The sequence below is a fragment of the Oryx dammah genome, unplaced genomic scaffold (genome assembly GCF_014754425.2).
Source record: "Oryx dammah isolate SB20612 unplaced genomic scaffold, SCBI_Odam_1.1 HiC_scaffold_10, whole genome shotgun sequence".
Taxonomy (NCBI): domain Eukaryota; kingdom Metazoa; phylum Chordata; class Mammalia; order Artiodactyla; family Bovidae; genus Oryx; species Oryx dammah.
Window position 1 is genome coordinate 21,741,156 of NW_024070194.1, and position 24,381 is coordinate 21,765,536.

At 48.0% G+C, this 24,381-nt stretch overlaps 1 protein-coding gene across 2 annotated transcripts in view; it reads right to left on the minus strand.

Moving 5' to 3' along the window:
- Nucleotides 1-24,381, minus strand: part of HCK (HCK proto-oncogene, Src family tyrosine kinase) — a 45,197-nt gene that overhangs the window by 7,566 nt on the left and 13,250 nt on the right. For both annotated transcript variants that reach the window (XM_040247576.1, XM_040247575.1), the window contains exons 2-10: nt 18,585-18,702; nt 15,574-15,616; nt 15,071-15,170; nt 14,218-14,316; nt 10,198-10,301; nt 6,559-6,708; nt 6,063-6,215; nt 4,316-4,495; nt 3,402-3,478 (exon numbers count right to left, since the gene is read on the minus strand). In XM_040247576.1, coding sequence (XP_040103510.1) covers nt 3,402-3,478; nt 4,316-4,495; nt 6,063-6,215; nt 6,559-6,708; nt 10,198-10,301; nt 14,218-14,316; nt 15,071-15,170; nt 15,574-15,616; nt 18,585-18,701 — 1,023 coding nt within the window. In that variant the 5' untranslated portion in view covers nt 18,702. The remainder of the gene's footprint in view (nt 1-3,401; nt 3,479-4,315; nt 4,496-6,062; nt 6,216-6,558; nt 6,709-10,197; nt 10,302-14,217; nt 14,317-15,070; nt 15,171-15,573; nt 15,617-18,584; nt 18,703-24,381) is intronic.

Below are 24,381 nucleotides of genomic sequence, written 5' to 3' on the forward strand. Positions count from 1 at the left end.
TCAACTTGAGCCCTACATCTCTGTGATCTCCAGGCAAACTACTTTACCCACTGTACCTCACTTTTCTTCTCTGTAGAATGGGACAAGAGAATCTTCTTCCGAGGGTTTATGTGAGGATTAATCCTCTAAATCTACATCAAGTGTTTAGAACAGAGTCTGGCATATAAGTATTCACTTCAACAGTCCCTGTTGAGGAAAGCAGCCCTCAGAAAGGTTAAGCTATTTGCTCAAGACTACACAGGCAGCCCTGGTGGCTCAGAGGTTAAAGCCTCTGCCTGCAATGCAGGAGACCTGGGTTCAATCCCTGGGTCAGGAAGATCCCCTGGAGAAGGAAATGGCAACCCACTCCAGTATTCTTGCCTGGAGAATCCCATGGACAGAGGAGCCTGGTGGGCTATAGTCCCCTGGATTGCAAAGAGTCAGACACGACTGAGCGACTTCACTTTCACTCACACAGGCAGCCCTGGGCTCAACAGCAAAACTCTATATGATTCCTAAGTCCATGTGTATACAGTGCTGCTTCTCAAGGGTTTGTCAACTGAACGAATAGTGGGTAGGTTGGCTGGGTTCAGGATTGGTCTATAAATTGGGAGCTGAGGAGATGGTGAGATTTCATGAGCAGCAGATGGTCTGCCGTGTTGTCAGTCATTGGCACATGGGTTTGCTTCTGAGAGAGTACCAGGGAATCACAGAAACAGCTGGAAGGGCCTATAGGGATATTCCAGCTCAGGGCTCTTCACATTGAATCTAACTGAGGGACAAAAGAAAGGTCACCCCTTCAATCAGAGCAGCTCTGTTTTAATCTATTTTAAAATGATCAGCTGCTCTGTAAGATTCATTTGACCAACACAGTTGTAGCTAAAAAAAAAAAAAAAAAAGGCTTTCAAACTTGAAAAGCACAAAGATGGTCCAGTTCCTTCATTTGACAAATGGAGGGACCAAGAGACCCAGAGTGGATCTAACATTACACAGCCAGGTGGTGACGGGGCAGTCTCTGCTGCACCCACCTACCTCTCTAGGACTGGAGGTGAAGACCAGGCCCAGGGTGGCTCCTTTCTGTCCCTGGGCTCTGAGTCCACCTCTGCTCCTGGATGCACAAGGGCCTGGCACCTCTTTCCCTCCTGTGGTTTATGTCTTGACCATTTGTACCACGGGGAGAATTGTTCTTGCCCTGGCCCGTGACCCTCCTCCCAGCAAGGTTTCTGGCAGTGTGACGGTTACAATTTAGCAACAGGCCAGACTTCTGTTTCCCCAAGAGGTAGGGCTCACTGAAGAGAAAATGCCTCTTCTGGATTTCCATATGCCTCTGGTATTGGAAGACTCTGAAAGGCAAAGCCTTTTATTATACTCTTCCTTTATTATACCCTTCCCAGGATTTGCATAGTCAAATGAACTCTGCCTTAGGCATCTCCTGAAGGCCCTGCCCTGGGCCCAGGTGCCCCTCTCCCTTAACACCTTCCAGGCTGCAAGCCACATCCCCTTCATTTTTGCCAGGCTCAGACTCCAACAGACCAGGTTGAGCTCTGGTTTTGCCCTTTGGACTTTGGCATAGACTGTTTCTTCTGCCTGGAATACCCTTCCCTCTCATCTTCACCTGCCCAACTTCTATTCAGGCCTCAGCCTAGTGACCGCTTCCTCTGGGAAGCCTTCTCTGGTTGCTTCTGGACTGGGAGAAGTGCTCCAGCCGTGGGTTCCCACCAGTACCCGTTTCCTCCCCTGTTTTCCCACAGACAGGAGAGAATGAATGAGAGAGGACAGAAGTGAAAAGCGCTCAGGCTGGGGGTGAGAAGAGCTCCATAAAGTGAAGGGAAGATGAGAAAGAAAATGGAGTTTTAAGAAGCGTTTCTGTGATTTCTGGACATTATTAATTTTGCTGGATCCTGCATTCTTTTGACTCTGAGCCAGGACTACTTGGGTCGTAGCTCTCTAAGATATTTAGTTGTTTAATAAGTGTAAGCCCTAGGGGGATAGCAGTACTTTCCATTTTGTTCACTGCCATATCCCCCCAAATAACACAGTCACGTAGGCAAGCTACTTCACCTCCCTGGGCCTCAGTTGCCTCATCTCTTTACTTCCTCTCTAAGCCTTAACTTCCTGTTCTGTAAAACGGGATGACAATTACCCATCTGTGGCCAGACTGTCACATCATGGTTCCCTGTGAACCACACCTCCTGGGACTCACGCCTTTTTGTGGTCCCTCCTACACTGACTCTGGGCTAGGTCATGTGACTTGCTTTGACCAACGGGACATCAGCCTGCATGATGCGAAAAGGAGCTTGCTCAGGATGGCTTAGTCCCTTGGAAGACTCCCCCTGCCTTTCTGCCATGATGTAAAGGAGCTCAGGTTAGGCTACTGAATGAGTGATGTGGAGTCACTGGAGACAGACCCAGAGGATGAGCCACCATCCCAGATATTCTAGCCCCAGGGAAGCTCTCAGCAGAAAGCATCCTCAAGAGGGGGCTGGGTTTCACTGTGTGGAGCAGAAAAATCACCCAACCAAGCCCAGTCCACCCCACAGAATCATGGGAAATGATACATTGTTGTTTCAAGATACTAAACTTTGGAGCAATTGGTTGCAAAGGAATAGATAACAAAAATCTCACCCTAGGAGGCTGATGTGAAGACTATATGAGTAGGGACTTGTGTGCATGCTTAGTCGCTCAGTGCTGTTTTGCAGCCCCAGGGACTGCAGCCCCCCAGGCTCTTGGGACCATGGGGATTCTCCAGGCAAGAATACTAGAGTGGGTTGCCATGCCCTCCTCCAGAAGATATTCCCAACTCAGGGATTGAACCCAGGTCTACCCACTTTGCTGGTGGATTCTTTACCTTCTGAGCCACCAAGGAAGCCCAAGAATACTGGAGAAGGTAGCCTATCCCTTCTCCAGGGGATCTTCCCAACCCAGGAATTGAACTGGGGTCTCCTGCATTGCTGCTGCTGCTGCTAAGTCACTTCAGTCGTGTCCGACTGTGTGACCCCATAGATGGCAGCCCACCAGACTCCCCCGTCCCTGAGTTTCTCCAGGCAAGAACACTGGAGTGGGTTGCCATTTCCTTCTCCAATGCATGAAAGTGAAAAGTGAAAGGGAAGTCGCTCAGTTGTGTCCGACTCTTCACGACCCCATGGACCGCAGCCTACCAGGCTCCTCTGTCCATGGGATTTTCCAGGCAAGAGTACTGGAGTGGGGTGCCATCACCTTCTCTGCAGGTGGATTCTTTACCAGCTGAGCTATCAGGAAAGCCCCAAGTTAGGTCATAGAAGGCACAGTTAAAAAGAATACTTTTATCCTGAGCACTCAATACGTGTTAGCTATTACAGTTATTATGATAGCACGTAATCAATAAACACGTGTTGAATAAATAATTGACTTCCCCTTCCCCGACTTCCCCATTAGACTCTCACCTGGGCTGAGAAGTCGATGAGTTTGGGCAGTGGCTGCCTGCTACCTTCTTCACTTTTCAGGAAGTCCAGCAGGCTGCCTGTGTGGGGGTAGGGGGAACAACATTTACTACTCTCATGACTTTACCAAGTGGTTAACATGGTTCATCGTAATGAATTTAAATAAAAGTATTTATTTACTGTTCCTAGCATATGAGAAATAGAATCTGAGCATTTTGAGAATGACTTTGTGCTTGCCAGGCTGGTTGTTTGATTGAGACAGCTTTCTGAGCCTGGGGGACTGGGGCCATGGTTTTATAAGGCTGGCATAATTGTGTGTTTAGAAAATGATAAAAGCTTTGAGATGTCAAATCCTTCTAAATGGATGTCACATGAGACATTTCTATATGTTGAGAAATGGGCAGGAATTGAACATTATTGAGAAATGATGGCCTAAAAAAATATCCCTGAGACATCCTGGACTGTGTGCAGGCAGGATGGGAACATCCTAGAAAGGATGCATAGCCAATGCTTAAGGAAGGCTTTGCTGAGTCTCCTGGAGCATTGGTCCACCCAGGGAAGATGGCTGGTGGTCAGGGGGTCGGGGGTGGTTGAGGGAGTCTCCCCAGCCTCAAGGGCTCATGGTGAACCCTCAGAAGGCTCTTCTCCTTTCCCTGAGAGGGGTTCTGGCCCCACCCCCTCTCCCAGAGGTCCACATGCTCCCCTTCTCCTGGCATCCCCCTAACATGATTTCACTCCCCTTAACCAGGAGAGTGGGGCAGTCAGATATGAAGGTGCGCAGTGAGTTTATGTCAAAAGAGTTCCTGGCCAGACTGGGGGCATCCTGAAGGCCAAAGAACCACATCAGAGTCCCCTCTGACTCTGCAGGTGACCAGGAGGAGGCATAGTTGGTACCCCCAGCTCCCAGCGCGCGGCACCTTTGGCCATGAACTCCGTGATGATGTAGATGGGCTCCGTTGTGACCACAGCGTGCAGCTTCACCAGCTTGTCATGCTGCAGAGTCTTCATCAGGTTGGCCTCTGCCAGGAAGGCCTCCACGGACATGCTCCCGGGCTTCATCGTCTTCACGGCCACCTTGGTGTGCTTGTTGTAGGTGGCTGCAGCAGGACAGGAAGCAGAAAAGGTGGTCAGGGCCCACTGCTCTTTCCTCACAGGCCCCAAAGACCTGGCCGCAGACCTGCCTCCTCCAGCGAGCCTTTCCTGCCCATCTCAGCCCTTAGAGAAGGAAGGGGAGACATGTGCTTTGCCCTCAGGTAGATGTGGGTTGGAAGGCTGGTCCACCACTTCCTAGCTGTGTGCCCTTGGGCAGGTCACTTAACCTCTCTGAACTATGGTTTCCTCATATGCAAAAGTTCATGCAGGGGTTAAGGGATGAAAACATCACTCTGATTATGCCACTCACTCACACACCTACCTTTGATTTGTCACATATTCACATACACACCATCTTTGCTTTAAATGTTTATTTAATCTTAACACTGCTCTCAAAATAAATATGCCTCATCATGGTCCACAAGGCCCTGCATAAACTGGCCTTGCTCACTTAGCCTTGTCATCCACCAACACCTCTACCCCTTGCCTTTTGTGCACCAACCTGCCTGCATATCATTCAGTCCCTCGAGCAGCCGTCTCCCCCTCCCACCACAGGGACTTTGCTCATGCTGTCCTCTCACTTCACCCCACCCTTTCCCTGCTTCATCTTGTTGATCTTGTAAATCTCAGTGTTGCTTGTGTTTCCATTTTGCCTTGGCTGCCAGGAAGCTCTAACGCAGAGTTGAGGTCTTCCTACAGTAAGAGCTTAAGGCCTTATATAATGTGTGTGTGTGTGTGTGTGTGTGTTTTCTAACCCCATCAGTCTGATCTGTCTTGCCTTCCTCACCATGCTTTCTCTGCCTTTTCTTCTTCAGTGCCTGACACATAGCAGGCTCTCAATACATATAGTTGAAGTGAGTGGATTTTAAACTGTTTTTTTCTGGCTGAATTGTTGGCATCTCTGTAATTGAAGTGAGTGGATTTTAAACTGTTTTTTTTTCTGGCTGAATTGTTGGCATCTCTGTAAGCTATCTTCACTCCCATTTGGAAAGTGGTGGAGTATAAACACGGTGTGGGGGCCTCAGGCACTGGGCCAGGCATCGCGTCTACCCCCACAGCTCTGCAGGGCAGGCTTTGCTATTCTTAAGTCATTAGAGGCAGCCCAGCAGGGGTGGAATATGTCTTTTTGAAGCCCTACAATGCCCTAGCATGATGCTGGGCACATGGCAGGGGCTTAGAACAGCGTGTTCATCAGCTGCCAACATTGAACTCACCTGGAAATCTCCAAGCTACACTTTTCCATTCTTAATCCTCATCATTCTAAGAGATGCTCTGGTTCTCTCAACCCCAGACTGTCCCAGCTCCATGTGAGGAAGCAGATTCCTCATCGAGGACTTCCGCTTCTTAGAAGAAAGTTTTTGACCCCAACAGGCCTGACCTCAAAGATTTGCATGGCAGTGTTTGCATGGCAGGACTATTTGCTTTGCTCTCAGAGGAATCACTCCTTTACGGTTATTATTCAAATCTCCCCTCTGCCCTGGGTGGCATTCCCACTTGGCCTTGGGCTGTTCTTGGAAGCAAGGACCTCCCTCTCCCCTCTCTCCCCTCCTGGCTTTGGCCCTGGGTCCTTACCCATCCAGACTTCCCCAAACTGCCCAGCTCCAAGTTTCTTCTCCATCTTGAGGGACTCCCGGGGGATCTCCCAGGCGTCTTTCTCCCAAGGTTTCTGGGGCTTGGAGGACATGCAGGGCACTGTCAGCTTCTGGCAGAGTCCATCACTCCCCTCTGGAACAGAGCCCCCTGGTCAGCCAAGGGCAGGCAGCCCCAAGCCAGCCTCAGGCTTCCCCTCCAGGCCTCCCTTCCTGGTCCACTGCATCTGGCCCCTGTTCCAAAGGGCCACTCCATCAAAGACATTCCCAAGAGAACAGAGCATGGTGAGATGGCATCTCTGCCCTCCCGTTCAACAGACCAAAGACTTCAGGAGAATCCAAAGCAACTGTTTGTCTAGGGGGAGGGTCAGGAAAACCTTAGCAGGCCTCAGAGGCAGCAGTGACCCTTGACTAGGATTCCCAGGAGAGAGGCCCACCCAGCTGGGCCCCCAGAAGGGAGGCAGCCCCGCAGGACTCACTCGAATAGTGGGCCACCAGTTCCTGCAGGCTGCCGAAGGTGCTCCGGGGTGAGATGTAGAAACCCCCATTGTCCAGCATGCGGATTTTGTAATGTTTCACCGTGTCCCTGTGCTGGGGGTCGTAGTCTCGCACGGACAAAGAGTAGCTCCCTGTGCGGGGCAGAGAGAAACCACTTAGACAGCCTCTAAGGCCACTGCTGGCACCGTCTTGACATCTGTGCAGTGGAGCAGAGGGTAGGAGTGGGCGGTGGAGTCAGGCTGCCAGGTGCTTGTCAGGCTGTTCCATGTCCCCCTGTGAGACCTTGGACACGTGACCAAGTCACCTCTCTTTGCCTCAGTTCCCTTATCTGTAGAATGGGACTGGTCATCATATCTCCTCCCCTCAGCACACTGCCTGGTGGTAAAAGAAGTAACGCTTGCACGCAGGATGTAAAAGCTCAGTAATATTGGCTGTCATTGAGCTCATTATTATTTCTTTTTCTTCCTATTATCTATCTATTTTTCACAAAAACCAAGATACCACACCCAGTTTGGTAAAAAGCAAGGCTGTTTAGTACTATTTACAATAGCTAGGACATGGAAGCAACCTAGATGTCCATCGGTAGATGAATGGATAAGGAAGTTGTGGTACATATACACAATAGAATATTACTCAGCTATAAAAAGGAATGCACTTGCGTCAGTTCTAATGAGGTGGATCTGGAGCCTATTATACAGACTAAAGTAAGTCAGAAAGAGAAAGACAAATACTATATATTAACACATATATATAGAATTTAGAAAAACGGTACTGCTGATGCTAGATGCAGGGCAGCAAAGGAGACATAGATGTACAGAACAGACTTTAGGACTCAGTGGGAGAAGGTAAGGGTGGGATGATTTGAGAGAATAGCACTGAAACATGTACATTACCATATGTAAAAGAGATGACCAGTGCAAGTTCAATGCATGAAGCAGGGCACCCAAATCCAGCGCTTTGGGACAACCCAGAGGAATAGGGTGGGGAGAGAGGTGGGAGGGGGGTTCAGGATGGGGGGGACACATGTATACCTGTGACCGATTCATGTTGACGTATGGCAAAAACCATCACAATATTGTAAAGTGATTATCCTCCAATAAAAATAAATCAGTCAATTTAAAAAATAAAAATAGATGATTTTATAGTGAAAGCAGTATGGGTATATCCATAGGTTATTTAAATACAAATAAACATTAATTCTGAAAATAAGTTAGGCTGTTTAGAAGCAAACAAGCAAAAAGATTAAACAAACCAATCCAGTTCAACTATTACAATATAAACACTGAAATGTAAGTGTCCACATTAAATGTCGTGGCAGGCTGAGTCACGGCCCCCCAAAATGCCACGTCCTAATCCCTGACACCTGTGTGCACATCACCTCATATGGTAAAGGGATTCTGCACATGCGATTCAGTTAAGGAGCTGGCGATGGGGAACTACCCTGGATTCACATAGACCAGAAACACACACGTCTTTCAGTCCCTGGCCACGATTCTGGTTTGCGAGCTGCGTCCTTGGGCAAGTTATTAGCTTCTCTCTCTCTCTCAGCTTTCTCCACCACAATAGCACCATGTCATTGGATATGGGGGAGGTTTAAATTGTTGCATGAATTACAGTTGACCATACATGCTGGGGCTTCCCTGGTGCCTCAGATGGTAAAGAATCTGCCTGCAATGGAGGAGACCCAAGTTTGATCCCTGGGTTGGGAAGATCCCCTGGAGAAGGGAATGGCTACCCACTCCAGTATTCCCGCCTGGAGAATTCCATGGACAGAGGAGCCTGGAGGGGTATAGTCCATGGGTCAGAAAGAGTTGGACACGACTGATCGATGTTCATGCATGCTAGGCTGCTGTGCTTAGTCACTCAGTCATGTCCGACTCTGTGAACCCATGGGACTGTGGCCTGCCAGGTTCCTCTGTCTATGGGATTCTTCCGGCAAGAATACTGGAGTGGGTGCCATGCCCTCCTCCAGGGGATCTTCCTGACCCAGAGATCGAATCCAGGTCTCCCGCACTGCAGGCGGATTCTTTAATGTCTGTTATTTGGTTGCTCAGTCATGTCCAACTATTTGTGACCCCATGGACTGCAGCCTGCCAGGCTTCCCTGTCCTTCACTGTCTCCTGGAGTTTGCTCAAACTCATGTCCATTGAGTTGATGATGCCAACCAACAATCTCATCCTCTGTCACCCCCTTCACCTCCTGCCCTCAATCTTTCCCAGCATCAGGGTCTTTTCAAATGAGTCAGCTCTTGGCAATGGATGAATAGGAATAATAAATAATAAACAATGAATGGATAGGAATAATATTCATTATAATGGACTATAGTTATATGCATTATAATAAGCTATATTGTTCATTACAGTGAATGATTAACCCCACAGGTAGAGGTTTTATATCACCACAATGTTGTATGTAAGGAGACTGAAGTCCAGGGAGATGAAGTACCTAACCTGCAGTCACACAGCCTGTAAGTAGCAGAGCTGGGCTTCAAACCCAGGTAGCTGGGACCGCACTGTTAATCACTCTGCCCAGTCAAGGGGAGGCTGACTTGGCTGATGCTGAGCGGGGAAGGGCAGAACCCAGGAAGCAGCAGGATGGGACTCAGGGCACTTGTACTACAAGTTTATTGACTCAGTGAACCCACTTATGCCCACTCTGAGGGCTGTGGGAGTGGCCAGACTCACCTTCCTGCCCTTGTGTACAGGATGGCCCAGAGGGAGAAGAGAAGCCGAGGGCTGTGTACGGCTCTATCTTTTTGTACCATTTCTTTTCCTCTGGGGGCTGGTAGGGAGTTTGTTGGGTGGGAGGAAATAAAGCCAAAACATTCCCTGACCCGAAACACAGATTGTGAGTGCTGTTTTAGCCACATTCAGGCTTCCCCAGGTCAGAAATCAGGGGGCAAGTAGAAGGCCCCCGAACTGATTGTACAGGGTACTGTGAGGTCATACCTTATACAATTTACTGATTTCTCTGAACCAAGCAGTTTTGAATCTATACACAATAGTAAAGGCACACACTGTGTGAAATCTGAAATCACAGGACTCCTACTTACAATCATCCCTTTGGCAAAACTGGCCTTAATTGATGCCAGTTTGAGTTATTTGTTGTTTTGGGGCACTACTCTTGCCTCCTATGCAATGACTGGGCACAAAGCCACCCTCACAGCACAGAAGTTTCAGGAAGCAGGTCACCGACATCAAAATATCCAAATACCTCAAAGGAGTTATTTGAAACAGGTCCCAGACAAGATTGCTTGAGGTCTCTTCCTACAGCCTGAGCCCATCTCATTTCCTTATGGAAGGAGAGAGGAGTCAGGCTTGTGGACAAGATATATTTTGATGGGTATATAAAAGAATCCAAGCTAATGAAGATCAAGTTCAGCAGGTTGTTGTTCTTCAGGGCAGTAACCACGGCGTCTTATTTTCACTGACCTAAGTTGGCAGGTCTGGGGGCTGAGAAGGCTTGAACAAAGAGCAGAAGGAAGCCTGGCAAGCCGGGGACGGGGGCTGGGTGAGTTGTTCAGACAACGGCATACCCCTAGGGAAGGATGGTGTCTGGTCATGTCTGGGGCTCCCCTGTGTGGTGGGGTGGAAACGCAGGGTTAGGAGGACTGGCCTCACCTTTGGTGGTCTCGCTGTCCCGGATCATGAAGGAGCCCAGCACGTTGCCAGGGGCCAGGAGTTGGCGTTCTGCATCTTTTCGGCTGATGCCCTTGAAGAACCACCTGGAGGGAAGGGAGGGGCCAGTGTGTAAGCCCGCGGTGGGCAGTCCTGTCTGACTATCGGCATTCTCGCCTGGCATCAGGACTCCAAGGGCCTGGATTCCTCTGGTGTCAGTTTTACTCAAAGATTCTTTGGGGGGAAAGCAGTCATTCCTTTGATATTGACATTTTACCACAAGTGAATCCAGTTCGCTGGGGCTGAAACTTGCAATTTGGGGTGCTTTCTTTAAGAAAAATAATACAGCATTATAAATACTAAGACAAAATGTTGCTGGTTATTCCAGTACCACCCAACATGAGGGATAAGGCGATGAGCAAAAAGACTGGGTGGAAAAATACAGCAGTCTTAACCAACTGTGGTCAAAAATCTTCCTTTTGCAGACTTCTCTAGTTTGATCAACCTCTCAGGATCTTAGAGGCCCATGTGAGTGAGGGCTGAGCTTTGTTACCATCACAGTTCATCTTCCTCTGTAGATACAGAGTTGAATATAACATCAGCATGAATTTCTAAGCTCAAATGTGAGATTTCAAATAACTTTATACTTGGCACCACATCCCTGTACCTTTCTTCATCCTCCTTGACTATTTGGGATCTTTAGATCCTGCCCAAAAAATCTAAGGATAACTTTAAGCAGCAGAAACCAAAATTTATTCCCTGAGGAGTAGTTCATGCACTGTGATGGAAAAAGCCCCAGACCAGAGGTCAACTGGCCTTGACCCTGCCACAAATCTATGTGTGACTTGGAGCACATTGCTTTCCCTCTCTGGACTTCTGTTTCCTCTGCTATCAACTGGAGAAACAGGCAGTTACCATTTATCAACGTCTTATTATCCACCCAACAACTCTATGGAATCATTGCCTTTATTATCCCCATTTTACAGATGAGGAAATCGAGAAACAGCAAGAGCAAGTAACTTGCCTGGCATCACACAGCTAATAAGTGGTGTAGGCAGGATTCAAAGTCAGGCAGTCTAACTCCAGAGCCCAAGATCCTAATCACCCTGCAACACCCCTGCCTTCCTTGCTTTCATTTGGTAAAGTGAGTCAAGCCATGGTAAAATGTTCAAGCAATGTTAAGGGTACACAGTAAGAGCTGTCCTCCTGGCAATCCCACCCCCAGGAAGTTATCCCATGGATTCTGCACAGGAAGAAATGGCATATACCCAAGGAGACTCAAGGCAGCATGAGACTGGGGACAGCTTAAGTGACCACTGACGAGGGATGGTGGGGCGCCTTCATGACAGACACTGCAGCTGTGAAACGGAGGCACTGCAGGCACTGCACGGAAGATCTGAACAAGAGAGGTGGAAGAGTATGGTGTAGAATAAAACCGAGAGAGACAATGTTCTTTGCAGCATCGTTCACAATAGCCAAGACACAGAAACAACCTCAATGTCCATCGATAGATGAATGGATCAAGAAGTTGCAGCACTTACAGACAATGAAATATTGTTGTTGCTGTTTAGTCATTAAGTCGTGTCTGACTCTTTTGCAACCCCATGGACTATAGCCCACCAGGCTCCTCTGCCCGTGGGATTTCTCAGGCACAAATACTGGAATGGGAAGTTATTTCTTCTCCAGGGGATTTTCCCAACCCAGGGATCAAACCTGTGTCTCCTGCATTACAGGTGGATTCTTTACCGCTGAGCCACCACAGACGTGATAGTGGAATATTAGCCATAAAAAAGAATAACACAATGCCATTTGCAGCAACATGGATGAACCCAGAGATTATCATACGAAGTGAAGTGAGTCAGGAAGGGAAAGACCAGTACCAAATGATATCGCTTACGTGTGGAATCTACAAAAATGATGCAAGTGAACTTACAGAACAAATAGTGTCACAGATGTAGAAAACAAACTTACGGTTACCAGTGGGGAAAGGGAAGAAGAGGGATAAATTGGGAGATTGAGACTGACATATACGTACTACTATACATAAAATAGATAATAGGGACCCATAGTACAGGGAATATATTTAATATTTATAATGGCCTCTATGGGAAAAGAATCTTTAAAAGAGTGGATATATCTATATGTATAACAGATTCACTTTGCTGTACAGTTGAAACTAACACAACATTCTAAATCAGCTATACTCCAATTTTTTAACACATTGGAGGAAGATATATGTAGTTTCCTAATCAAGTATAAAGCATTTGGGAGGACTTACAACAAACTGGTTGCTTCTGGAAGGGAAGTAGCGGGATGGGGATAGGGTGGGGGGAAGACTTGTCACTCTTTAGTATATGTCCCTCTGCACCATTTGCATTTTGAAACATTTGAAAATGCTGCTTATTTCAAGGCAAATGAGGAAGTAAGATTCCATCCCACGCTGATTTCCAGGCCCCAGCTGCTCTCTTCAGAGGCAGTCTCTGTGAGCAGTCTCTTGATGTGGACACAAGAGCCTGGGATCAGGTCAGTGGTTCTCAAGGTGGGTCCCTGGATCAGCAGCATCCATCTCAGCTGAGAACTTGTTAGAAATGCCAATTATGAATTGGACAGTTGAGGAGTGGGGCTCACAAACCAGCATTTTAACTAACCCTCTAGGTGATGCTGATGCACTCAAGATCGAGAACCAGCCATTAAGTTATCACCCAAATGATAACCCACGGCATCTGTCCTCTGCACCTGGGCTTTTCCACTCAGCAGTTATATTGCTTTAAGGAGTAATACCAGCCATGCCTTCTTCAAGGCTGCTGCAGGGTGAGGTATGGTGCAGGAATTCTCTAAGTGTTCAGAGCCTGGAGCAGGGGAGCAGAGCACAGATGGCCCAGGAGTAAGCCTGGAGGGACAGAGAAGCAGCCAACGCCCCCCGCCTCCCACCACTGCAGCATGTACGGCATGTGCTGGGGGCGTTCCAGGACAGAAGGGTCAGGGCTGGGGGTGAGGGCTTCCTCACGGCCACAGAGGGGAGGTTTCACAGGGCAAAGAGGTTTTCTGTGTGCTAAGAAAGGGGTGCCTTTAAGATGGGAAAAGCCCGTTTTAACAGTAAGCATTCCCAATGCTCAACACCATCTAGCCAGAGGGAGGAGGCAAAGGAGATAAAACTGTGGTGACCATCAGGTTTCAGCTTTTTGACTGGCTGATTCTGAGTTGAATCTATTGCCGCCCTATAGTGTGGCCACCTTCTTGTCAGTGTCACCCCCCACACTGTGAACATCTCCAGGGAGGAAGCCTGCCTGAGTCATCTAGTATTCCTGGAATAAGGACTGGGAGTTCAGTGGATGCTCAAGGGTCTGTGGAATGATTGAGTGGATGGATGGATAAAGTACAACTGTCTGTTTTCTGAGTCAAGGTAGACACAAAGAGCCCGCAGTAAAGAATGAGGGGTTACAGTGATCTCCTTGAGGGTGGGGGATGTCTCATTGGCTCTGTGGCCCCCGGTTGGCACAGGGCTCAGGGGGGCACAGGCACAGGCAGGCTGAATGAGTCATGTGAGGAGTGACCGGCCAGGTGTGGGCTGGCTTGCCTCTCAGAGGACCCTCCTTGGCACAATTGTTATACTTCATCCAACAAATATGCATTGAGCACCTACTGCATGCCAGCCTGTGTGGAGGGTGCAGGATACAGCAGAGGACAGACCATGTCCCTACCCTCATGTGCTCCCATTCTAGCGGGGGAAGGCAGACAGCGAACTGGGGACAACCAAAGCACCAAGATTGTTTTTGCTAGTGAGAACTGTTCAGAAGAAGTAAAGCAGGGAGTCACAAAGAGTCACAGCGGGGACCTGCTTGAGACTAAGTGGTCAGGGAAGGCCTCTCTGAGACCCAAAGGATGAAAAGGAACCAGCCAGGCAAACAGCTCTAGGAAGAGTGGGCCAGGCAGGGGAGACAGTGAGCACAAAGGCCCTGAGTCCAAAGCAAGGCTGGCTCAGCTCATCCTTGCTTCTGGAGGGCAGGGAGATGGAATACTCACTCCTCCGTCTCCAGAGAGTTGACGCGGGCAACATAGTTGCTTGGGATGTAGCCCTCTTTCCGGGTGGCCAGAGATCGCGCTCTCCACCACTCCCCAGACCTGGGGGACAGAAGGGGCAAAGGGGTCAACCCCGCAGCCGTGGCCTAGAATACCCCCAACAACAGGAAGCTGGTAGGGTGAAGGTCAGGGCCACTACCGTCCCAGCCCCCAGCCTGCACCCCATGATGAAGGTAAATATCTTTACAACAACCCCGGGGCTAGAATCAAGCGCTGTCCCTACATTCATAGCCCACAGTGCTAGGTCTTTGGCCTCACTCTGGCCCTGGACTTGTGGCCTTGACCTTAGCAACCATATATAAGGCAGGGGCCTGTGCCCATGGCAGACTCACAGTGGCTTGCTGGCCAGAAGGACTGGGCTCAGGAGTCTGACCAAGCATAAGCAGTCCCAGTACATATTAGATACTCCATCTAGTGATGGTGAGGATTATAGGAGATTGGAGGTAGCAAACTCAGAGAGCCATAGATCTGAGTGCAAAGTCACCTCAACAGGGTCTGTTCCATAGGTAAGCCTGCCACTTAATCATAGGAGTCCAAGAAAGGCTTTCCTAGGAAAGCACTGTCAGCTGTCTATCCTTGCCTGGATGTGCATCATTAGCCGGCACACAAGCCCCTTTACTGTGGCTAAAACCCAGGTTAACAGCAAACCCTTCTTCCTTTATTATGATCACATTCTCATCAGTCATTTACACTCTAGTATAATCTAGCCTATCAGGTTCTTTATTGAAACACAAAAGAGAACAAAATTGAGTATTAGAGATAGCTATGTCTTAGGGGAAGTGGGATGGGGACTCACTCCTCCAGGACCACCATCTGGTCCCCCTTTTGGAAACTGAGGTCTTCATGGTGAATGGCATCATAATCATACAGGGCAACCACAATGATATCCTCAGAACCTGTTGGGAAGGGAGACACATGGGATGGTGAGGCTTTATCTGAGCACACCCACAGCCCTGGGTATTTCTCACCCCAAGACCTGGCACCCAGCCCTGGACCCCTTGAGGTGTGTGTTCATGCTACAAGTAAGCATCTTGCCAAAGCGCATTCTTGAGTTCAAAGCTAATGGAGTTATTTTCATGCTGTGAAATAGCGCTATAGAAACACAATGGCCTATACTAAGTACTTTGGGGGCAAATTAGGGGATTTTCAAGGGCGGTTTTGACTGTTTTGGATTTTTGCCTCAAGCTCTCACCAAGCACCTAACCTAATCCTCTACAATCACCAGACTCTACTGCACGTGCCTTCCAGATACTCACCCCAATCACCAGACTCCACTGCACGTGCCTGCCAGTTACTTACCCTCTGTGGACCCTGGTGGGTTGCCGTTGCTACTGTCAGGCCACTGTGGGGAAGAAACGGGAGACGAGAATGAATCCAACAGTGTGTGTGGAGCCATGGAAGGTTTGTGTCAAAAAAGGATATCCCAACCCCATGTGTCACGGGGGGAGGCCCAGAGGGGGCTGGGGAAGTGCCCAAGGCAACACAGCACATTAGGGGCACAGCTAGTACAAGGATGCAGACCTCTAGGGTTATAGGCTCTGCCTTAGACATACTGGGGGATACTGACTTGTCTCTTCCCCTCAACATACAGTGAGGGGAGTTGGTCCAGATCAGTGTTTTCTAAGCTATGTTTGAAGAGATCCTAGGTCTACCAGCAAGCCCATGAATAAAGGCTCCACTACATAAAACAACCTAAGTGTCTATCCGAAGGGGAATCGGCACCAAATTAAGGGAGCTGCTCTAAGCAGCTCTAATAGGAAGGAGGCCACTTCATTCCTGAACACAGCGAGACCTCAAAGGGACATTGTTGAGTAAACAAAGCTAGTTCTTCAGAACGGTAAAAATGATATGCTGGTGTAAAACACATACTCACACATCCTAAACAATTTCTGTGGACACATACTGTACAGGTGTGAGTAAATTCATGGAAAGAGGTTTGCAAGTTTCCCTGCTAAACTGACAACAGCTGTTATCTCTGGGCTGGGGTGTGGTATTTCTAGGGAGGAAGGCATTGGTCAGCAGACACTATAGTTTTAACTGTAATTTGTGATTTTTATTTTCAGAGAGAATGAATTTGTGTGTCACACACGTAAGTAAATGCTAATTTAAAGAAATAGCTTTGGGAAATACTAAGTATATCCTTTTGGGGGAGATGCATAAAGCCCATTACAAAGATTCATAAAGGCTCTGGGAAGTCCTACGGAAAGGAGTGTGTGGCCCGGTGCTTTGCAAGCTGATTTGACCTGGGAATCCTTTCTCAGTTACTACATTACTGTTAAATCAAAGTTCTGCATGAGCAAAACAATGAATGGCTGATAATAATGTCCTTTAAACTTGATGTTCAGAGAGAACAGGCAAAAACTGATGGGAGAAAACCTCTACTTCCCCCTAGGAACAAGTCAGGGGGCCTCAGAGAAACTGAGACTTGGGAGCCCTAGCCACAGAAAGGGCCCTGGGCCACGCAAGTTAGGAGAGAAGCTGACCTGGGAGTGACTTAGGGTTTAGGATGTCACCTCAGGACATCACCAATGTGGGAAGTAAAACTCAGGCTGTATTAATGGAGGTCAAGTGTCAGAAGATGGGAGGTGCCTATTTCACTCTTCTCCCATTTCTAAAATTAGTCCTGTTCTAGGCATCATGCCTGGAGAAGGGCAAGCAGGTAAAGAGAGGCCAGGAACCCATGTTGTGTGAAAGATGATTTGGAAGGAAAGGGTGGGTTGGGATAAGATCTTTGCCTTCCATCTTTACAAGCTCTCATGGGGCAAAGGTAGTAGATGTGTTTGGGGCAGGACTGAGGAGGAAGGTATAGGATCCAGGAGTAAGGGTTATGGGGTAATAGGCCTCCCTTCAACACGAGGAAGAACTTTCTAAGGAGCACCAGGAAGAAGTGCACCCCTGCCTCTGGAGGCTGTGCTTGCTGGGATAGCTTCAGATAAAGGGATGGACGAAAGGACCCCAGAGGAGAGAGAACCCCAGCGTTGAGTTTAGAATGACCCAGCTCTGCTGCCTCCCAGCACTATGGGCCCAGGGTGCCTTTTAACTTTGAGCCTCTGTCACCCTGGCTATAAGAAGCATTAACTCCAGCCTCACGGCTTTTGGTGAGAATTAATGGCCACCTCATGTGAAGAGTTGACTCATTGGAAAAAACTCTGATGCTGGGAGGGATTGGGGGCAGGAAAAGAAGGGGATGACAGAGGATGAGATGGCTGGAGGGCATCACCGACTCAATGGACATGAGTCTGAGTGAACTCTGGGAGTTGGTGATGGACAGGGAGGCCTGGTGTGCTGTGATTTATGGGGTCACAAAGAGTCAGACACAACTGAGCGGCTGAACTGAACTGAACTGAATGGTATAGAAACAGCTCAGTCCAGTGCCCAGACCATAGAAGATTTCCAAAGAACAATAATGCTTATTACAACTGTTGCTGCTGCTCTTAACAGCAGCAACAGTACTGTCAGCCCTGTTACTAGGACTATTACTGTAACCACCACTATTACTATTGTTATTGCTCTTCAAACCATCACAACTACCATGACTAGTCGGGTGACTTCTGTGGCAACTACTGCCCCCAGGCCCCCACGAATGCCACCATGACTATTGCTCCCGTCACTAGCAGCTGGCTCTGCCTCTGTTACTTTGTTCCTACCACAGGGACACTGGAACGTGCACTGAGTTTGAATCCCTACTGGCCTTGTAGGTTCAGCAAGTCATTTAGTGTCTGCGTCTCATCTCTGAAATGGGTATAAGACAACTTGTGGCCCACAAGAGCACTACTGTGAGGATTAAAGGTGTTAATATCCATCATGCCCTTAGGACGGTACTTGGTTCATCGTAAGCTCTGTGTAAGTGTAACAGAAGTGAGCAGATACCTCTGCTAGTATTACCACTTCTCTCATAGACTCTGTGCTGTAGTTCCTACCTCCATTGCTATTATATTCCCACAAGGATTGTTGTTACTATTATTACTACCATTGTTACTACAGCTATCGCCATGATACTAATGCTGTCATCATTACTGTCATTTCTTCAACTGCTGTTGTGACTAAGCTGCTCATTCATTATCCTCAGCACTGATTATGGTACAGGCCGGGTGGGACAGCCGGCTATGCCCCTGGGACCTGGTCACCCAGGCTGAGGGGCCAAGGCGTGTATCCTGGGGAGTCAGGGCACTGCTGGTGACTGGTCAGCTGCATTTCACCCCAGACTCACCCTGCTCACCCTTGGGATAACAGGGAACGGTGAGAGCAGTTTGGGGCAGCGTGGGGCAGCCCCGGACAGCTGCCGGCATCCCCTTTCTTCCCCCACTCACCCGCTTGCCCGAGGATGTGGGATCCGGCACATACACGGGGCTGTGTGGGTTGGTGCTGGGCTCGGTTTTTGAGACCTTGCCTCCATTCCGGAGGAACTTGGACTTCACACATCCCATCCTGTGGTAGAGAGAAGGGAGTTGAGCCCAGCTTGCTCTGATCCCCACAGATGCTTGGCGCCCCCCACCGCCATCTTTGATGCTGGGCTTGAGAACCCTTGTTGCCAGGCTGGCTCCCCTCCCCATGTCAGCCCCCTACCTCACCCTCACCTTACAGAGTTCACTCTGCCCTTGTCATCTCTGGGCTTCCCCATATCCACATCTGCCACGCACCCACACAGAGCTGACAAGTTGTCAAAGTCACGCTACCAAGGACCCTGGCGATGGGAAGTTTATTGAGAGAATAAATCGTGATGATTATTGAAATTCAACACACTCTGGGGTCAGAAAGCCTGAGCTGATACTTGGTCCTTCCCCCCTGCCCCCACACTAACTGCTCACTTATCACTCCCCCTGCTCCCTAGTCTCGGTTCCTCATCAGTGAAATGGGGATACTAATACAGCCTACTCTCAGGGTGTTGGGAGGATGAGAAAGTACGTGGGTGGGGAAATAGTCTAGAGTCAGGCTCTGAGCAAACAGTAAGACTGTACTTTCGTTATATAATAAGTTAATATTTTATATTAAATAATAGAGATCAGGTCACATAATGTGGCTCAAACAGTCAAGCCACCAGACCCCTCATATCACTTTATAATTGCCTTCTGACAGCGTCCTTCCTTCTTCCCTCCCTCCCTCTTTTTCTTCCTTCCCTTTTTCCCTCATGGACTGATTTGGTCATTCATTTGTTCATTCATTTATTGGGCAAACATTTACTGAGCACTTTTCTTCCTTTAAATTTTTAGTTATGTATTTATTTTGGCCGCACCACATGGCATGTGGGATCTTAGTTCCCCAGTCTGGGATTGACCCCATACCCCCTGCAGTGGAGGCGTGGGATCAAACCACCAGGGAATTCCCTACTGAGCACTTTGCGAAATCATGACTAAGACAAGCAAGTTCATGCCCCTGTTGGAGCTCACCCTGGAGGTGGATGGGAGACACAGGTAAGGATCAGGTAACAAATAATTAACGGGATAAATCTAGTTAGTGAAATGCGTGAGGATGCTCAAAGAGGATGTTGATAGGGAACAACAGCGTGGGGCCTCTGTAGTCAGGGTGGTTGGGGAAGGCCTGTCTCAGGAGGTGATGCTGGACCTGGGGCCCAACGGACACAAAGGAGTCAGTTATGTAACACTCTGAGGGAACAGTGTTCCCAGCGAGTGAATACAAAGGTGAGTGTGAACAGTGAGTGCACAGGCCCTGAGGCTGGAATGTGCTTGAAGAGAATCAGGTACTGAAAGGAGGCCAGTGTGACTGGAGATCACGGGCAGGTGGGAGCAGATAGTATACGGCGAGGCTGCCCCATCTTTACAGTGGTGAGGAATTTGGATTGCATTCTAAGGCTGATGGGAAACCAGGACAAGTTTCATGCAGAAGGATGACAGGATTCAATCTACACTTTAAATAACCCTGTCAGCTGTTCAGCTGCTCGGTGGAATATGGCATTTAGAGAATAGGTCAGGCTCGAGATGCTTGATGGTGGCCTGGCCTGGGGTGGTGGTTACTGAGGGGGTAAGCAGCAGAAAGGGTCGGGGGCATTTTGGTATCCCTTGCATTATCAACTTACGTATTTTGGAGGTAGAGCTGACAGACTTTGCTGATGGGTTAATAAAATGTAAAGAAAATATATTGATCCATCAGAGTCAAAACTTCATCGTTAAAGTGGTAGAAATGTTTTATTCTTTTCTCAAAATGTGCACGTGTTTGCTGAGAAGTCACATAAGGAAGTAATTGTTTTCCTCATCTCTGCACAATTGCAATTTTCTTCTAAAGCAGTTATACTTATCTTGTTAAAATGAACATGTGTTTGTGGCTTAAGAAAAAAACCCAAACTCCTAGGTTTATGGGAGTTATTTACTTACTTTTTAAAAAAGATTCTTTCCATTTACAAGGATGTTTTTGTCTGTCCTGGTGGGAATTGGGAATTGGGAAGTTTACCACCTTAAGATAAGTGGTTTCTGCTTCATTCTCCTTTTGCGAATAAAGGAACTGATCCAGACACCTGGAGCGCTGGATCATTAATTTGAAAAATTATTGCAATTAATCACTGTTTTATAATGTACTCATATGAACTGAAATGAAAACCAACACCTCTCTGGCTTGTGATAAATATGTATTACAGTTGTGGGAAATAAAACAGGTTATCGTGAGGTTCTATATGACAGAAAATCATATTCCGATGTATTTTGATTAAGTTAAGGGGTGATCTGGGAAGAGGATGGCTGTGGGAGGTAGGGCAGCTCCCTCCACCTCTCTGAGCCTGTATTTGGTATTCATCATCAACTGACATATTCAGCGTGGCCACAGGGTCTTGAGGGGTAGGTCTCCTAACACCTTAACACATGATCCAGGGTGGTGGTGAGCGCAGAGTGAGCTGAGAAGTCTGAAGGCATCCGCCACACAGTTAAGTTCTACAGAAGTGCTAATCATATCATTGCCATTTACTGGCAGATAGTCCTGCCCTGGAGGAACACTGTTTGCCAGTCCTTTGGGCCTCACGTTTAGAGATATCATAATACTTGAGAAGTTAACTTCTTAAAATAGGGAATTCCTGTTAGTTCCGTTTTTGCACAATGAAGTATTTTTTTTAAGTGGTATATGGGCAAGAGTCAAATTTGCATACAACATGATTTCCCCCTAAACCAAGAGAACCACACCACTGCTTGGCCTAGAGTGGCCTCTGAAATGCTCATTTTCATGACCACTAGACACAGCAATGTAATATGAGCCACGTATATAATTTAAAATTTTCCATAGCCGTGTTTTCTCAAGGTAAAAAGAAACAAGGGAATTAATTTTCAGATGTATTTACTTTTCCCAATATGTCAAAAATATTATTAATGTGATCAACATAAAATGATCAATGAGATGCTTTATATTCTTTTTTTTTTAATGTTGAGTCTTTACATCTCAGTGTGTGTTTTATATGTACAGTACATCTCAGCTAGGACTTGCCATGTTTCATGTGCTCAAGAGCTGTCTGTGAGGACTTCCTTTGTGGTCCAGGTCCACAGTGGCTAAGACACTGTGCTCCCAATGCATGGGGCCCTGGGTTGGAATCCTGGCCAGGGAACTAGATCCCACATGCCACAATTGAAGATGCTCGCATGCTACCACTAAGATCCTGCATGCTGCAACTAAGGCCCAACCAAAGAAATAAATAAATATTAAAAAGAGAGAGAAAGAGCTGTCTGTGGCTGAAGCTACTCTACTCAGCAGTGCAGATACAGAATATTGCCATCACAGCAGCACCCCAGAGACTGGTCCTGCTCATTTCTGTGTTCCTTGGTGGTCAGCTCAGCACCTTGCTGGCACACAGTAGGAGTGTAACACATGGTTAGTGAGTAAATGTGTGCCCAAAGCCCATGCTTTCTGTAGTCAGTCCAACGTAAAGGCATCTGGACCTGGCTCCTGCTCCAGCTGGGATGCAAAGACTGGACACACAGAATTACATCCCCAAGGAGCTGTTAGGTATTGGCAAAGACAGTCAGAGCCATGCAAAGACTTCTAAAATACTTGTTGAGTGAGAAAAACAACCTGCAAGACACATATAATATCAAGCCATTTTGTTAATCTAATATATATCCAAGTTCCACTAACACATATATGTTACTTTGTTCATAGTAAAAACAACCTGTGTATAATAATTGAGCTGCAGGATAATAAATTGAATTTTGAAGAGAGGGAGAGATTTCAATAAAGATTTGGGGAAATTCAAGAATATTTCATAGAAGCACTGTCTTTCAAAGAGAATTTGAGGGAGTTTATGATAGTAAACCATATACAGAGCACTTCAAGACTCAAAAAGGGTTCTGTTGCACCATTTGAAAGGAAGGATGATTAAATCAGAAGCCTGGGTCCCCTGCATAGGAGGCAGATTCTTTACCACCTGAACCACAAGGGAAACCCCTATATGTTGACAAGTGGTTCCCAAATGGGCTTCCCAAATGGGCTTCCCAAATGGGCTTCCCTGATAGCTCAGTTAGTAAAGAATCTGCCTGCAATGCAGGAGTCCCCAGTTCAATTCCTGGGTCAGGAGGATCTGCTGGAGAAGGGATAGGCTACCCACTCCAGTATTCTTGGGCTTCCTTGGTGGTTCAGCTGGTAAAGAATCTGCCTGGGATGTGACAGACCTGGGTTTGACCCCTGGGTTGGGAAGATCCCCTGGAGAAGGGAAAGGCTACCCACTCCAGTATTCTGGCCTGGAGAATTCCATGGACTGTATTTTTATAGTCCATGGAGAAGGCAATGGCATCCCACTCCAGTACTCTTGCCTGGAAAACCCATGGACAGAGGAGCCTGGTAGGCTGCAGTCCATGGGGTCGCTAAGAGTCTGACATGACTGAGTGACTTCACTTTCACTTTTCACTTTCATGCATTGGAGAAGGAAATGGCAACCCACTCCAGTGTTTTTGCCTGGAGAATCCCAGGGACAAGGGAGCCTGGTGGGCTGCCGTCTATGGGGTCTCACAGAGTCGGACACGATTGAAGTGACTTAGCAGCAGTATAGTCCATGGGGCCACAAAGAGTCGGACAGGACTGAGCAACCTTCACTTTTTCCCAAATAGATGATGCTGATGTTTGGCTGGGTTTCGGAACCATGGGATGCGGTAGGGAGAGGGAGAGGGAAGAAGTTTATGTAACCCAGGGCCTCTCTGCAGGGTGGGGACCACAGAGCGGCTGGAAGTGAGTTAGAAATGTGACAGGGTGCCTGGCTGCTCGGAGCATGGCCAGCATGGAAACCAGCAGCTGCATCGTGTTTGAGCTGTTAGAAATGAGGACCCTCAGGCCCCACCTCCCAAATCAGAATGTACGTTTTTACAAGGCCTAGGTGACTCATGTGCTCATTCTAGTTGAGAATTGGGCATGGTGAATATTTTTTGCTCTTGCTTCCTCAGCTGTGCTGCTCCTGCCAAGTCGCTTCAGTCGTGTCCGACTCTGTGCGACCCCATAGATGGCAGCCCACCAGGCTCCCCCGTCCCTGGGATTCTCCAGGCAAGAAAATTGGAGTGGATCGCCATTTCCTTCCCCAATGCATGAAAGTGAAAAGTGAAAGTGAAGTCACTCAGTCACGTCCAACTCTTAGCGACCCCATGGACTGCAGCCTACTAGGCTCCTCCGTCCATGGGATTTTCCAGGCAAGAGTACTGGAGTGGGGTGCCATTGCCTTCTCCATGCTTCCTCAGCATCCATCCCTTTTCTGATAACCGTGCCTGGATATTCCTTAGGAACCCAGCCTTCACTGGGGCTTCTGGGGGGCTAACCCCTCCCTTGTCTTCAGGGATTGACAACTTGATACAGGACCAGCCCACTAGGGAATTCCATGTCTTCCTGACAACCAATGGTGGTTGGCTCAGTTATAGGTGTGTATGTGATTCTATCTGAAGCAGTCTGCCTTGGGGTTTTGCTGGGAAAATTAGGGGAAAAGTACTCTCTTTCTGTAAGCATTGTTGTAGATGTGGGTGTGAATGTGGACGTAGCTGCGGATGTGGACACAGGTACAGATGTGGATGTATGTGGCCGTGGATATGGAAATGGACGCAGGTGTAGGTATAGATTTGAGTATGGATGTAGGCGTGAATGTAGAAAACTGGAGCTCTTGGGAGCCATTCTGACGTCATGAAGGGAGGGACTGCCTTA